At 29.1% G+C, this 18,054-nt stretch overlaps 1 protein-coding gene across 1 annotated transcript in view; it reads right to left on the bottom strand.

Moving 5' to 3' along the window:
• LOC117173475 (transcription factor sox-2-like) overlaps positions 1-8,126 on the bottom strand; it is a 27,984-nt gene extending 19,858 nt beyond the window's left edge. Inside the window, exon 1 of the mRNA XM_033362077.1 lies at positions 7,581-8,126. Within this exon, the coding sequence (XP_033217968.1) occupies positions 7,581-7,685 (105 nt within the window). The 5' untranslated portion in view covers positions 7,686-8,126. The remainder of the gene's footprint in view (positions 1-7,580) is intronic.
• Positions 8,127-18,054: the final 9,928 nt, after the last annotated feature.

Consider the following 18,054-nt stretch of genomic DNA (forward strand, 5'->3'; position numbering starts at 1 on the left):
ATTTTAGATTAAATGTAGATCTGCCTATCGCATCAGATAAAGGCCGTGCAAAAATAACTCGAAAAATAAGACGTTAATATTAAAACAAGTCGAAAGATCATATCTAAATTTATAAATGAACAGAAACCACGATAAGCCGATTTAATGAATAAAAAAAAAAAGAGAAAACAATTATTTAAATTTTAAGCTTCTTCAAGAAGAAAACTTTAGGAAATTTTAACAGTGTAAACAATTTAAGTGTTGCATTGCCAATAGTAATATGAAAATAAAAATAAAATTACTCATATTCTGGCTTTTTATTCATTTCTCTCTGTTGTAAACAAGCTATTGTTTTGATTTGAGTCGCAATGACAATTAAAAAAATAAAAAACTGTTCTTCGCAGTTTCCCTGCAATTTTTTGTCTAGTTGTAATTCCGTAATGACACTATTAAAAGGGTCGTTAAAACGGTGACGACTCAACTCCTTCCTGCAAAGTGCAAACGACTTCAATCTTTCTCATTTCGCTCGCTCGACTTCTAACGGCCTCAATTGGTGTAAATTTTGCAACATTTTTTCCGGGAGCAAATTCTACTCGGTTTTACATTTACAGTTTAGTTTAGACTCTGGAGAGAGACTATATATTTTAGAGAGCCGTGCACGTGCATTTACGTGAAAAGCATCGTACAGCCAGCTTACTTATACGGAACTCGAGTTGCGGCATTGTATTCTACAGCATATAACAGATCGTTGCAGCATTGCCCAGGCTCAGCTGCAACAATTACCACGTGTTGCAACCGAGGGCACTGTCCGTTGCCTGCACGTTTCTCCAACACTCTCAAAACTCATACGTGCTACAATTATCTATTATTCTCGTCAATAAAAATTAAAAAAAAAACGTTTTGAAGAGTTAACAGCGCGAGGAACCGAACCCACGCAAGGCAAAACACAGCCCAAAATTATCTCAAAATAGGCACCATTGAATTTTTTGGAAAACTTTCAACTTTGAAACCCAAAAAGATGAATTTTGATTTTTTTTTAAATTAATAATTTCCAAGAAAATAGTCGAATTAGCAACAAAATTAATTTTTGACCATTTACTTGAACTATCAAGTAAAAGAGACAACATTTTGAAGAAAATTTGTTAAATTTTTGAACAAATACTTGCACTATTAAGCAAAAGACAAATTTTTAACCAAATAGTTAAATTTTTGACCAAATAATTGAATTTTAATGCCAAAAAGACGAGTTATGTAGAAAACAGTTAAATTTTCAACCAAAAAATTTCATGTTCAACAAAAACCGATTTTCTATTAAAAAGCGATAAATTTTTCATAACAAAAAAAAGGAAAATTCAACAAAATAATTAAATTATCAACTAGAGATGAATATTCACCCCAAAAAAAATGTATGAAAGCAGTTCGACTTGATATTTCCACTAAAAGATATTTTAATTATTAATTTAACAAAAAAAAAGTTCAGTTCAATCAGAAATGACGAATGTTAAACAAAATAGTTCAATTTACAATAAAAATGTACTAAAAAAGACGTATGTTTAACAATTCAAAGAGTTGAATTTAATTAAAAAAATTAGTTTTTCAACCAAAAATTTTAATTTCCAACCAAAAAGATAAATCCTTAAAAAATAAAAAAATGGTTTTTGAACAAATTAGTTCTAATGAAGTAAAATGAATTCTCCACAAATATTATGATCATCAAAAATAGTTAAATTCAGTTGAATTTTCAACAAGAAAAGATTTTCCGCTAAAAGAGACGTATTTTGACCGATTCAAACAGTTGAACCTTAGTTCCAAAAATGATTTTTTTCAACCAAAAATCTTTATTCTCAAGTAAAAAAAATAAAGCTTCCACCAGCAACAAACATTTATTTTTAACTAATTAGTTCTAATTTGAAAGAATAAATTCTAAAAAAAAATATATATATAAATTTACAACAAAAATTTTAATTTTCAACCAGAGATAAATCTTCGACCAATAACAAAAATATATTTTGAAGAAATTAGTTCTAATGAAGAAAAATGAATTCTGAACAAAAAAAATTTGACAGCTGGTATTTTTAATCGAAAACTTAAATTTAACCAAAAACGACGAACTTTCAACAAAATAGTTGAATTTTCAACCAAGCAAGATCTGTTGACTTTGAAACCTGAAAAAAAGCGATTTTTCAACAAAATAATTAATTTTTTAATTAAAAAAGATGAAACTTTAACGAAATTGTTGAATTTGTACAAAAATAGTTCAATTTTTAACAAAAGCAAAGAATTATATTAATAAATCAATTTGCAACCAATTAGTAGATCTTTGAACTGAAAGAGATAAATTCTGAACAAAAAAATAGAATGTTTTTTGTTCAGACTTTTCAACAAAAAAGAAGACCAAGAAAAGTTGAATTTAAAAAAAAAAAGTTTATTTGCAATCAAGAATGATGACCACAAACTTTTTAACAAAATAATTAAATTCTTAAGCAAAAGATATGAAATCTAAATAAAAAATAGTTTAATTTTCTTATCGGGTTCTATTCATTCATTTCGCATTCAATCGAAAACATAAAAAGGGTTTTCTTATAAACAACGGAAAAAATAATTAATTAAGAAACCGTCAAAAGTTCAAACGTTATCGGTGCGGGGGATCGAACCCCAACATGACAATAGGCAATCGTGATACGCCTGAGCGTTTGAGTTAATCGTATGAAATCCTGTTCCGAAATGAAAACAACGGCTTGTAAAGTTTGATAAATTATTTCCTTAGATTTCAAGTTCGTGATAAGTCATTTTTCATTTCCCTGCGCACGGAAAATTTGTTTAGACACTAGCATCATTATTTCCGAAAGGTTTCATGCCGCGAGGGATATAATATTCACTGGACTTATTCACCGGAAGAAGAACCGTTAGCCACATTTAAGTTCTAACAACGAAAACTTCAGGTGTACCGTGAGATGAAATATGAAAAGCAACCAACTTTATATTATTTTCTTTGTTAATTTTTTTTCGTTTCGTTTTTTGCTCTTGCCTTTGGTCGAGGGTTTACCAAAAGATATCCGGGAGATTAAGCAAAAGTCACGTATGCTTAATGCCCAAGACGTATGCAAAACCCGATTGATTGTGATGACAGAAAGGTGTCTACGTGTAGTTGCATCCAATGGCGCCTCATGAGGTCAATACCTTGCACGAACTCCTTTTTGTCAGACTATATAAAAAAACCCTCGGAGGGTCCTTTTTTTTTAAAAAAAATGGGATTTACGAGCGCCGTTTCCTGCTTAAAATTTACGTCCTAAATTATTTTAAACACCCTTTTAAATGGAAAAGATTGGTTCAGCGCCGCGGGCCCCAGCGCTTCTCTGACTTTAAAATGAGGTATTTGAAAAACTACATACTTGACCCTTTTTTTTTTGCACAGAAAAGAAAAAACACAGTATCTTGTAAATTTTTATTTTCACTCACTGGTTTTTAGTTGTACCAGCTAAAAACTGTTTGACCAGGCCAAATATTTATTTGGTCGACCGCAAAATGCGGTTCTGGACTGTCTAGTTTCTGAAAGGAGAATCCGGGGAAAGCGTTTCCCTCGAGCGATAAAAAAATACAAGAGGATGAAGCCAGGGGACTACTACCTGGGACTGAAGGCGAGCTCTAGAATTAGAGGCAGGCCATTAAAGTCCAGAAGGATAATTGGCTTGGTTGGGATCGTCTTGCTTTTGCCTCCTGTGGCTCTATGACTTCAGAAAAATGATTTTGGCCCGTAATAATTACGGGGCGAAACCCTAACGCCTGAAATCCTTGACCCCTCCGAGGACAAACTTGGGATTCGAGAAAAAAAGTGCGAGTTTATCGAAAAATCAGTACGCATCTCGAATCACTAAACAGCACTCCCAAGAAAAGTCACTTCAAACCGGATTTCTAATTTATTCTCTTCACAATCCGTTTTTTTCCTACTTGACAATAGAAAAGGACCCTCGTCTCGTTTTTTTTTCCATGAAAAATAGCATTTTCATAACCCACACGCCTCCCCATCCGAAATGCGTTTCATCCCCCATAGAAAAATATTATCGTCTTCCAAAAGCAGGAGCAGAAGCCAGTTTAAAATTTGATCCGGATTTCGATTTTGGGGTTTTGTCCCCTTTGGGGAAAATAGACCTGTCATCCGATGATTCCACGGTGAGGAAAAAGGAAAATAGAATTAAAAAGTACAAAAGCGACTATGGTTGATCGAGTACGAAAAGAAGCATGACCTTTTCGGCATTTATTGAAAATCGAAATTTCAATTGGAATATGAAAGACGTCCCCTTGGGAAATCGAGGCCAAGTGAAAATTTCAGGAACCCCACCCTTTTTTTTATGAAATTTGAGCTCAGAAAAATTATGGGCGAATGAGTCGTACTTATGGATTATGGTCGGAAGTACCGTAAATTTTGCCAGAGTCTCACTTTTTATGGGTAAAATGACCGCAATTATAGCCGGGCCAACCACGATTTATGGCTAAATAGAACAACCCGTCTTTAATTTTACATTTTTCTTTTAAAAATGTTCAAAATATTTGAGTGATTTACAACTGTTTTTAAAGATTTCTAAAAGATACTAAAAAGATTTCTGATTAATAACAGGGAGTTATTATTTTCGAAAATAAAAAGAATGTTAATTTTTAGTAAAAATTCCAATACCCATAAAAATTCGGAAGTTCGTTGAAAAGTAAGCCATTTAGATCCGACGTTTTTGTTCCTTCTAAGAAGTCTTAAAGATATACAATTTCAAGTCGACCTTTCAAACTTTAAATCATATTTTTTGGCCTTAAATGTTGGGCAAAAAAGGGGACTCGGGGAGTTACAGTTATGGGTTAAAAACGGAATAAAAAATTAAAGGTTCAGTCTGATGCCCTTAGTGATTAGAGATGGAGGTAACCAGATACTTTCCTCGGATGTCGATAGAATCTAGAAGGTCACACCGAAAGAGTGGATTCTACGAAGCGTGACTACAGAAGTTGATAATGACATGTATATGTATGCATACATACATTTATGCCACATATCTCGAAGCAAAAACGATTGTCCTTTCTCGGTTTTGCTCTCAACGAATTCTTCTCGAACGATTTTGTTTTGTTTACGTCTTACACCACTTTTTTTTTCTCTTATAAGCCGACTTGTTTTTAAGCATCGGATAAACTAACTCCCTAGTTTGGATTTAAACAAATCTTCTCGAAAAAATATTTTTGTTCGTTCTGCTTGCAAAAATAAACAATTCCGCGGGCTTTCTTTATGAAAATAAAGACCACGACTCAAGGTCGTAAGAAATGCGTTTTTCGTTAGGAGGAAACATCTATTTTTAATGTTGAAATCATTTTTTTACGATTTTAAGATTATATTTTTAATATTATATTCGTTCGCACCCTCGCCATCTCGCAATACAATTACGGCGGATTATTGTTCATTGCCCTTTCGAAACCTGTCTTGACTTGTAAAACTAACTCGCTATCTTCGTTTTTTTATCTCTCTGATATATTTTTATTTCAAATCCTCTTGAGAGGTTAAAGACCTCCGGAAAAATTCAGAGTACGAAATAAATCAAAGATATATTGTATGCACTTATTTCATTGCAAATGAAAATTAGAATTTAAACATTAATTGTAACTGTCCTTCAATGTTTGGAAAAGCATTACTGACTTTACTGAATCTTCCTCATTTTTTGTTGATATTCTGCGAATTCCGAGAAATATCGAATGTTTGGATAATAAAAAATTAGTCTAATTTTACAACACTGGCTTAAATTTCGAAGATATGGAATTACCAAATTTTGATTCACAAGCAAATTTTATTTGTTCAATTAATGATCAAATATTGACTTAAAAATCCGTATTTTCATGTTTGTTCACAAATCTCTGTTACTTCAGAATTCAGATCATTGAACTTTGAAATATTGTGCGTGTTACAGAAATGTATAATTTTGTTCTAAAAATTAACTTTATAACATTAACGGAAGAATTTTGTAACTTTTATATACGGAATAAAAAAAAATACTACATTTTTATCGCAAATTGTTTAAAAATATTACTCAATTGCAGAAATCGGTTATTCATAATTTTTTTCTAAATAGAGAAATATTGTATTTATTTAACAGGAAATTGTCACTTATATATATTAAAAAATGTAATATGAAAATAGAAATTTCAAAATTTTAATTTTCTAATCTTTACTCTTTCAGATGAACTTTAGAAATTTATCTCACTGAATCGAATTTAGAGTAATTGAAATTGCGCAATTATGAAAAGTTTGAAATTTTCACATTTTAACCAAAATTAGAAACTTGCTAGTTTTTTTTTTCGAAAATTGCTTAAAAATACTAAAAAAAAATTGGAGAAACGCGGTTTTTATTATGTTTCTAAAAATAAAAATCGCAGTTTATTTTATTCCTTTAATCGACAAATATTGTGACGTTTTTAATAAAAATATCTTATTAGGAAAAAGAAACTTTAACTTTTTTCAGATACTGAAATTCCTCTATTTTTCTACTGTTACAAAATATGTTATTTCAGAATCTTAAACCTTAAAATGTAATCTCACTGAATCGAATGTAGAGCAATTGAAACTTCGAAACTTTACAATTTTTGAAATTTTCACATTTTATCCGGAATTAGAACAATTCCTGAATCCTAAAATTTCCAATTGTTAAAAAATCTCTGCTGTAACTTCAGATCTTTAAATTTCAAATTTTTCTCCTTGCATCGAATACTAATTATTCGTTTTGTATCACTTTAAATTCTGCAATTTTTGAAAGATTGAAATTTTCACACTTTACCCGAGATTAGAAAAATACTCAATTTTTTTCGCAACTGTGTTACAATATTGCGCGAAACACGGAAATTTATTATTTTGCTCTGAAAAGAAGAATTAAACAATTTTCTCGCTTTTCTATTAAAAATATCCAATTTGTAAATTGAAACTCAATTCCTCACTAATCAAATCCATAGCAATTTAAATTGTAAAATTTTGGAAAGTTTGAAATTTTCACATTTTACAGAAATCTGGTTTTGTTTTTTTAAGTGTTTTTAATCAATTTCTCAAATTCGACAAATCGTACAAAATCATAAACTTATTTAGATTTGTTTACAGATTTGCCTTTCAACAGGTTTTAGCAATTCACGGGAAAGATTTGATTCTTTACAAATGTCTTTATTATCTGGCCAGTTTTGAGAACTTGAAACTTTTGATGCTCCTAAGAAATTTATAATTTCTAAGGTGACAGATTCTCTGAATTTTTGTATTTCATAATAGAACTACGCATTTAATTTACAATACTGAATAATACAAAATCGAAAAGATCTTGGACAATTTAATTTGATTTTACTAGATACGAAATTTAGCGAAAAAAACTTGAAACTCGAAATTTAGCAACACTTTTAAAAGTGGCGAAAGGTAAAAAATCAACAGGTCCCTCTTCTTTTTCCGTAGAGTTAGTGAGTCCTTGGTAGTGGGCAACCACCTAGCAAGTATAAGCACGAGACCGCGAGCGTCGCACGTGTTTGAACTCGGTCGCTATCGATGACAGATCACTCACACTCACACTCCTCTCTCTTTCTCACTCAAAAGAGCAAATTACCTGAGTTGCATCCGAATAGGGCGTTGAAGAATTTTTATCCACCATCATAGATCCGAATAACGGCATCCCTGAGCCGGAAGGGTTGTCTTGTTGTTGTGGCACCATTTTTGGGCCTTATCTCAAAAACAAAATCAAAAATCAAACTCGCGGCACTTCACTTTTGCCAAATAAATCAGACCTCAAAAATCACCACACTCAATAAACTAAAAAATTCACGATCTTCCCCGAGATCCGGGACAACGCGAAAAAAGTTTCCAGTCCGTTCTACGAAAACAAGTTTTACTAGTAACAAAAATCCACCTATCAACTTTGCAAAATTGCATCTATTTTTTTTCTCTCTTCTGGCCCTCGTCTGGACGCAGCGATTGGCTGGAGAAGAAAAGCGACTAGCACTCCGATAGAATAAACTATTTAGTGACGAGAAATAAAATCGTTGGAAGCGTGACACGCCGAAACTTTGAAGCAATCTTTTTAATTAGGATTCTCTCACGGTCGCACGGCGATCACGAGGTGACATTATTTCCGCTCGAGCTCGGAAACGATGCTCGCTGAACGAGCGCTCGTGTACTACTGACTCTTGGGGGAAGAGGATTGCAGGCTATACGCAGTGTACACGGCCGTCGCTGCATCAGCTGTGCGCTGCCCCTACCACTCGAGCCGCAAGCACACACGACGCGTCGACCAATCGCCGAGCGAGAGTTAGCCCCCTCCCCTTCTCGTCCTTGAAAGCTCTCAGTGCCCGAGTTGTGTACCCTTCTCGTGCCCTAGTGGCGACTCTCCTGCCCCCCTTATTCACCCTTCGACCCTGCACTTCCCCACCATCCCGCAACCACCCTACAGAGAACTACATACCCAGCGTCACCACTGGTCGTATGTACCATTTTCTATTTCTTTCTAGCGCAATTCTCTTGTCACGCGCACGCCGACTTGCTCACGCAGTGTTTACTATTTTAGATGCTTCTACCACACGTGGTTGCTGCGACTTTTTAGGAATGGAAAATATTTTGCAATATTGGGAAATGGCTGAAAGTTTTTTAGACAGAAATTTTAATTTTTCTTTAATGTTTTCCAATTTCTTTTTACTTTTTTTTCTTCTATTACGGCCAAAAGGAAATTGAATCCAAATTTTTCAAAATACTTTTTTATTACAATGATTCCAAGCAATCACGGGTTTTCTCCTAATATCCTGTATTTTCCATTTTTTAAATTTTTTACTAAATTTCAAACTAAACTATTTAAAATTTAAATAAAATTTTGAAACTAAACTCATTTTTCGTACGAAAAAATATCACGATTTAATTATTTATGATGGTATGTTTTTCGGATTTTTTTATATCGCCATGAATGGATTCCGAACGAACTATGAAGTAGATGATCATAGTTGTTGAAATTCACTTGAGTTTATTAGGACTCTCTTGGATTAAATGGAATACACTTAAATTTAATAGAATTCACATGAAATTAATAGAATTCACTTGAATTTAATAGAATTATCTTGAATTTCGAAGTTCTCTTAAATATATTTCAATTTAATTCAATTTAGTGGAATTTACTTAAATTTAATAGAATCTACTTCTCTTTAATTAAGTATAATTCTCGTGAATTTATTTAATTGAATTCACTTTAGAAAAATTCTCTTAAATTTAGTTGAATTAATTTAAACTTATTAGAATTAGCGTTAATTTAGTTAAAGTTTACTTTCGTAAAATTCGCTTAAAATTAGTTCAATTAACTTAATTTAATAGTATTCTGTTTAATTTAGCGAAGTTCACTTGAATTTAATAGAATTTACATGACTTTAGTGGGATTTACAAGAATGTAGTAGAATTTACTTGAATTTAGTGGGATTCTCTTGAATTTGGTGAAATTCTCTTCACTTTAGTAAAATTCTCTTCTATTTAGTAGTATACTCCTGAATTTAGTGGAATTCATTTGGATTCAGTAGACTTTTCTTGAGTTTTTTGAAATTCACTTTAATTAAGTGAAATTATTCTGGATTCAGTCGAATTCACGTAAATGTAGTACATTTCACTTAAATTTAGTAGAATTCTCCTAAATTTAGTAAAATTCACTTGAATTTAGTTAAATTTACTTGAATTTAGTATAATTCACTTAAATACAGTGGAATTATTTTTAAAGTATGTGAAATCCACTTGAATTTAGTAGAATTCACTTAAATTTAGTAGAATTCTCTTCAATTTAGTGGAATTCGTTTGGATTCAGTAGACTTTTCCTGAATTTTGTGAAATTCACTTTAATTTAGTAGAATTATGCTGGATTCAGTGGAATTCACGTAAATTTAGTAGATTTCACTTAAATTTAGTAGAATTCTCCTAAATTTAGTAAAATTCACTTGAATTTAGTTAAATTTACTTGAATTTAGTACAATTCACTTAAATACAGTAGAATTATTTTTAAAGTATGTGAAATTCACTTGAATTTAGTAGAATTCACTTAAATTTAGTAGAATTCTCTTTAATTTATAGGACTTATCTTGAATTTAGTAGAATTCTCTTCTATTCAGTAGAATTCTCCTAAATTTAGTGGAACTCACTTGGATTTAGTAGAATTCTTTTGAACTTTGTGGAATTCACTGGAATTTAATAGAATTCTGCTGAATTTAGTGAAATTCACTTGAATTCAATAGAATCCACTTAAATTTAGTAGAATTCTCTTGAATTTAGAGGAATTCTCTTGCATTTATAGTAACTAAAAATTTTTTTATTTAAAACTTATCCTTTTGTTTTTAGTTTTAAATTTAATTATAAGGTTGATAATTAAATTATTTTAGTAGAAAATTCAAATATTTGGTAAAAAACTTAACTGATTATTTGAAAAGTAACCTAATTGGTAGAAAATTAACTTTTTTTGTGGAAAATTCCACTATTTTGGTATAAAATGTAACTATTTGTTTAAAAAATAAACTAATTATTTGAAAAATAACCTACTTAATATAAAATTAAGTTTTTGGTAGAAACTTCATCTATTTAGCGTCCGTTTGAAAATTCAACTTTCTTATGGAAAATTCATGTATTTTGTTGAAAATTCGAACTTTGTAGTAAAAAACTATTCTTCTTTTTCTCAAAAATTGATGTTTTTAGCTGTGGATTCAACTATTTTATTAAAAATTCTTTTTGTTTGGATTAATTTAACTCATCGAAGATCCTTTATTTATTTGAAAATTAATTTTTCTAAAACGAAAATCTAATTATTTCATTTTTTGTTTGAAACATATCTTTTTGTTTTCAGTTTCAAATCAAACTATTTAGTTGCTAATTAAAATAATTTGGCGAAACTTCAACTATTTGGTTAAAAAATAAACTATTTATTTCAAAAATTAAATACTTACTAGAAAATTAACTTTTGTTGAAAATTCACGGTCGGTTTGAAAATTTAACTGTTTTGTGGACTATTCATGTATTTTGTTGAATATTCGAGTGAAAAGTTGTCTTTTGCGGAAAAAATTATTCTAAATTTTTCAAACAATTCATCAAATTTGATTGTGGATTTCACTACTTTGTTAAAAATTCTACTTTTTTGGTTTAATTCAACTGATCGAAGATGCTTTTCTTTTGTAAATTAATTTTTTAAATAAAAAATGTACCTATCCTTTTTTTTGTTTAAAACTTATCTTTTTGTTTTTAGTTTAAAATTCAACTATTCTGTTGATAATCAAATTATTTTTATAGAAAATTCAATTATTTATTTTTTCAAATTAACTAATTATAGCTATAAGGTTAACCATTTTGTTAAAAATTCATTGCATCTGCAAAAAAATGGAATTGCGTTGTGGAAAACTTATTCTTTTTAGTTGAAAATTCAACTATTCTGGTACACCATCGTTTAAATTTCTTCTTTTTTACAGAAAATGTGACTATGCCATTTTTGGTTTGAAACTTATCTTTTTGTTTTAAGTTTTAAATTGAACTATTTATTTAAAAAATTAACTACTTGGTAGCAAATTAACTTTTTTGTTGAAAATTAATATTACCGAATGGAAAATGTAACTGCTTCGTGGAAAATTCCTGCATTTTGTACGAAATATCAAATATTTAAAGAAATTTTGGTATGTTGGGTCAAAATATTCCCAAAATTTGTAACGTATTTTATGGATGGCCCCTAAGCAGATTAGTAGAATACCATTGCTAATTTATTTAGTAATATAAATCTTACCATTTCGTTGAGTAGAAAGTGGTAAAATAAAGTAACTGATTTAGCAATCAATGCTACCTATTGCATGCTACAATGCTACATGCTACATGCTACATGCTACATGCTACAATACTATTTATGCCATTAGTAAAGTTTATACTAATTCGGATTGAGAGAGTGGGATTTAAACTGTTTGCTCGGAATTTTTCAAACGGGGAAATGCCCGGAAATTTTTGTTTAGATGTTATTGGCCACCCAATCTGAGATTCCTTTCTGATTAATTCGTAGAGTGATCTAAACTAATTCATTTAGTAACATAAATCTTACCATTTTGTTTGGCAGAAAGTGATAAAATTATTAATTTAGCAGTTAATGCTTCTTATTCCATGCTACATGCTACATGTTACATGCTGTATGCTACACATGCTACAATGCTATTTATTGCATTAGTAAAGTATCTACTAATTCGGATTTAGAAGGGAGGATTTAAACTGTTTGATCGGAAATTTTTCAAACCGGGAAATGCCCGGAAATTTTTGTTTAGATGTTACTGGTCATCCAATGTAAGATTACTTTCTGAATTAATCGTAGATTGGCCTGAACTAATTAATTTAGTAACATAAATCTTAACATTTCATTTGGCAGAAAGTGATAAAATTACTAATTTAGCTGCTAATGCTACTTATTATATGCTACAATGCTACATGATACATGATATATGATACATGCTACATGCTACAATGCTACATGCTATATGCTACAATGCTACATGCTACAATTCTATTTATTGCATTAGTAAAGTATCTATTTATTCGGGATTAGAGAGTGGGATTTAAATTGTTTAATCAAAAATTTTTCAAACCGGGAAATGCCCAGAAATTTTTGTTTAGATGTTACTGTTCACCCAATGTAAGATTCCTTTCTGATAAAATCGTAGATTGGCCTGAACTAATTAATTTAGTAACATAAATCTTAACATTTCATTTAGCAGAGAGGGATGAAATTACTATAATTGAGCAATCAATGCTACTTATTGTATGCTACATGCTACATGCTACATGCTGCATGCTACATGCTACAATGCTATTTATGACATTAGTAAAGTTTCTACTAATTCGGATTTAGAAGGGAGGAATTAAACTGTTTGATCAGAAATTTTTCAAACTGAGAAATGCCCGGAAATTTTTGTTTAGATGTTACTGGTCATCCAATGTAAGATTACTTTCTGAATTAATCGTAGATTGGCCTAAACTAATTCATTTATTAACATAAATCTTAACATTTCATTTGGCAGAAAGTGATAAAATTACTAACTGAGCAGTCAATGCTACTTATTGTATGCTACAATGCTACATGCTACAATGCTACATGCTACAATTCTATTTATTGCATTAGTAAAGTATCTATTTATTCGGGATTAGAGAGTGGGATTTAAATTGTTTAATCAAAAATTTTTCAAACCGGGAAATGCCCAGAAATTTTTGTTTAGATGTTACTGTTCACCCAATGTAAGATTCCTTTCTGATAAAATCGTAGATTGGCCTGAACTAATTAATTTAGTAACATAAATCTTAACATTTCATTTGGCACAGAGGGATGAAATTACTAACTGAGCAGTCAATGCTACTTATTGTATGCTATATGCTACATGCTACATGCTACAATGCTATTTTTTGTATTATTAAAGTTGCTACTAATTCAGATTTAGTGAGTGAGATTTAAATGATTTGATCGGAAATTTTTGTTTAGATGTTACTGGTCACCCAATGTAAGATTTATTTCTGATGGAATTGTAGAATGAATTAAACTAATTCATTAAGTAACATAAATCTCACTATTTCATGTAGTAGAAAGTAATAAAATTACTAATTTAGCAGCTAATGATACCTATTGCTTGTTGCAATATTGCAATCCTACACTGCTAAAATGCTACAATGCTACATGCTACATGCTACAATGCTACTTATTGTATTATTAAAATTTCTGCTAATTCGGATTTAGAAACTAAATACGTTCCAATGAAAAATGATCCTAAAATTCGTTATTCCATTTAAAACACAATTTGTATCAATTCAAAGAGAATTTATTGCAAGAATTTAGTGTCGGTTGAAAATTTGGTCCCAGTCCAAAAAGTCAATTCATGTATCAAAGCAAATCGTATAGTACCGGTACCTTGCCAATAAATGTTTATTAAGTGATTAAACTTTGTATAAAGTAGATAGTAAATTTAGATGACGATTTACCACGTGTATGATTAGGGAAAGCGGTATCTATCAATAGCTTATTTTATAGGTTTATCTAAACTTTATCCTTAAACCACTTAAGGACTATTTAAACCACTCAATCTAAGCACTATCTTCTGAGATATAAAACCTAATTGCAGATTTTAATTTCTCGTAAGACGAGAAATTTGAAATTTATAACTAAACCCCAGTCTTTATTGCGCAAAAACTTACTTATGCAATTTAGAACTGATACTCAACTTTATACAACATAAGTACGCTGAGCTCAATGTATAATTTATAATTAAAGCCTGTAAAGAGCAAGTAAAAAATATTACTCTTTTATCCTAGTTCAAGTAATTATTTGAAAAAAACTTGCAAATTATAGTATTAATTTTCTGACTTGAAGTTGTTACGATTGAATCGAAAGTCTTTATTTTGAATTGGAATAGTATCTAAGCCTCATGAGGTTGGATCGACAGAGAACAATAATTTTGTTCTGCCTTTAGAAACATTCAAAATTTCGAAAAAATTAATTAAAGCTGTAATTTTTTCTGTCCTTAATTGAAGAATTTGCAATTGCATGTATATAAATTTAAATGGATTTCGAATTTGATTATTTAACATTGTATCATTTTCTGTTGTACGTATTAAATAATAAAGAGTCTTTAGTTGCAACTATTCAAACTTGACGAATTTAAAATTATAAATAGTTAAAATAATAGAATTTTTAATCTTCAAAAACTAACTATTAAAAAAAAGTTTAAAATTACGCATACCTTTAAAATATAAATTTTTTTAATTGAAGAATTTGCAACTGTAAACCTATCAACTTGGATACATTTCAAACCTTCAAAATCGAAAAAAATTTTCAATAAAAAATTATACGAATTTTAAGTTTAAAAATTCAAAATTGTCTAATTTTGATGCTTTATATTTGAAATTTCTTCAATTTAGAAGATGTGGAATAGAAAACTTGATGTTTGATATTAAAAATCATCAAAATTAAAAAAAACTTTCATTCATGCATTTTTTAAATTGAAGAATTGTCAATAGCAAATCTTTAAAATTGAACTAGTCTAACCAACAAAATTCAATATTATATACCTTTAAAATTTCAATTTTTTGAAAATGAAATAGTTTTTGTTTTAACTTTTCGAAATCGTAGAGCTTGGAACTGTGAATGTCTAAAATTGAAGCGTTTTTTATTTTTATAATTAGTTATTTTAAATTATACAAGTTTTAATTATTAAAATAAAAAACCCTGTGATGTTAATGGCTTTAATTTCTTTAATTTTGAATATTTAACATTGAAAACTTGACTTTTGAATTTCAAAATCATAAAAATTTTAAAAATTCATTGATACATTTTTAAAATTGGAAAGTTTTTAATTTATAATACACATAATTAAAAATGATACAAGGTATGATATTTAAAATTAAATGCACTGTGAGTTTAATGAATGAAATTATAAATTTCTTGAGGTTAGAATATTTATAAGTTTTAAAGTTTATAATATTTATAACTTTAAGAATTTTTATTATAGATATTTAAAATTGTAGAGGTTTACACTGTAGATATTTAAAACTAAAGAATTTTTAGACAATTAAACATTTAAAATTATACAAATTTTAATTTTTACAATAAAAAATCCTATAATTTTGATGCTTTAAATTTCTGCATTTTTTAATTTTTAGAATTAAAAACTCTACTGTATCATTTTCTATTGTATTATTATATATTATTATTATCATTAAAATTAAAATTTTTCTTAATACATATATGAAATTAAATAATTGTCAATGGCACCTATTTAAAATTCTGGAACTTTGAATGATAAAATATTTAAACTTAAAAATATAAAATTAAAAATATGCAAATTTCGAATTTTACAATTCAAAATTTTGTAATTCTGTTGAGTTACATTAGAAATTTCAAGTTCTTGAATTTGAAAATTTTAGAATTGGAAACTTGACTTGATCTTCAAAATCATCTACATTTGAGAATTTTGTTATACATATTAAAAATGATAGAGTTTTTAATTATAAAAACTGACAAATAAGAATGATTCAAGTTTAAAGTTTTACACTATAATTTTCATGATTTACATTCAACATTTTTTCATTTTTGAAGATCAAAATAAAAAATTTGATTTTTGGTCTTCAAAATCATATAATTTGAGGAATTATCATATGTTTATTTTTAAAATTGAGTAGTTTTCGATTGTAAATCTTCAAAATTGTAAAAATTTAATTTGTAATTATTTAAAATAGCAGTTTTTAATTTTTATAATTAAAAATTATGCACGTTTCAAGTTTCATAATAAAAAAGCTGTAGTTTTGAGACTTTCAATTAATTTAATTAAAAAGACTTAGAATTAGAAACTTAACTTTAAATCTTTCAAATAATTAAGCTTAATATTTTTATTTGTACATTTTTAAAATTGAAAGTTTTAAAAATTTCATTAAAATTAAAGGTTTTTAATATCTAAAAATTATGCAAGTTAGAAGTTTTTAATTTAAAAAACTGTAATTTGTAATGCTTTACATTTGAAATTTCTTTAATTTGGAATATTTATAATATAAAACTTGACTTTGATAAGTACGGTACTTGATTTATAAATTTAAGAAGTTTTAAGAATTTTCAATTGTAAATCCTAAAAATTATTGTTAAAAAAACATTAAAAACTACATAATTTAAAATATGATTTTAAACCATAAACCTTCATACCTAAATAAAATTAAACAAGTACAAATTACTAAAGGCCTATTAAAAAAATCAGTTTAATAAAAATTAAATAAAAAATGTAATTAAAATTGTATAAAAGTCGATGCAGAAATTTTAATATTAATTTCAATTTATGATTATTAATTGTATTTTATAGTACTTGATTTTTAATCACGTATTCTAATTTAATAACTGGGCAACCAAAACAAGAAACAGAAAAAAGCGATTTTTGCAAGTATTTAAATGATTAAAATATTTAAAAGAAGTTTAGACAATTAAAAAGCGAAGTTTTGTTTTTAATAGCCCTAATTAAATTGATAAAACTTTGTTTTCAAATAACGTTTTGTACAACCCAGAGTCTACACGTGTTGTGTTTGGCCTCTATGACCCATTCCTTTCCACAGCTACTTCTAACAATCTTTTTTCTTTTTCAGTTTTATTGTTTTTTTTTGTTCTCTTTATTATCAAATAAATTCGTGGGAAAAACAGTGTTTCTCGCCGCTCTGCTTCTTTGCGTCAAATTATGACCTCGAATAGTATATAGAGGCTCGCGCATGCTGCGAGAGATAGAATGTTGGTAAGCACGTAGCATGTCCGCGAAGTACGCTTCTTGAATTTCTAAGGAGGTCGGCCAACACCGGAAGCTCAAACATGCAAGTTTTCTCAATAGTATGTAAACTACAACTCACTCACATGTCTGAGCCAAAAACCTTCGGTTTTACGTTCAATGCCACCCGAGGCGATTTTATATCTCGATTTTAACATTAATCGCCTACGGAAAAGCGTTTGCATCTAAATTCACGATTTTCAGGTGGCGACGATCGAGGACATCCTGTTTAGAGGATAATTAATGTTCAAAACAGAGAAGGAAGCGGGAAATTATTTCTGATCGAAAAAACAATAACAACCGAGGGGGAAACATTTCCGATAATCCGCTGGACAGCCCGGTTATCCAATATTGTAATCCGGAATAATATAAGAAAGTTCTCGATTTGTAATCCCACGTTGTCCAGTTGATTGTAAGAAATTCGTATAATCAACTTGTAATTCCAGAAAATTCAATTGTAATTCCAGGTAATATATTTGAAATTCCAGGTAATCTGATTGTAATCCTGCAATCTACTTGTAATCCCAGGTAATCCAGCAGAATATTAACAATGTGTATAATCTAATTGTAATTGGAGATATGCCAATCTTAATCCCAGACAAGGAATTAAAAATCCCAAGCAATCTAATTGTGATCCCGATAATCCACTTGTAATCCAATGTATTACAGCTGAATATAAGCAGTGTGTATAATCTAATTGTAATTTAAGATAATCCAATCCTAAACTCAGGTAATCGATTTGAAATCTCAGGCAATCTAATTGTA

Source organism: Belonocnema kinseyi, chromosome 5 (genome assembly GCF_010883055.1).
Source record: "Belonocnema kinseyi isolate 2016_QV_RU_SX_M_011 chromosome 5, B_treatae_v1, whole genome shotgun sequence".
NCBI classification, from domain to species: domain Eukaryota; kingdom Metazoa; phylum Arthropoda; class Insecta; order Hymenoptera; family Cynipidae; genus Belonocnema; species Belonocnema kinseyi.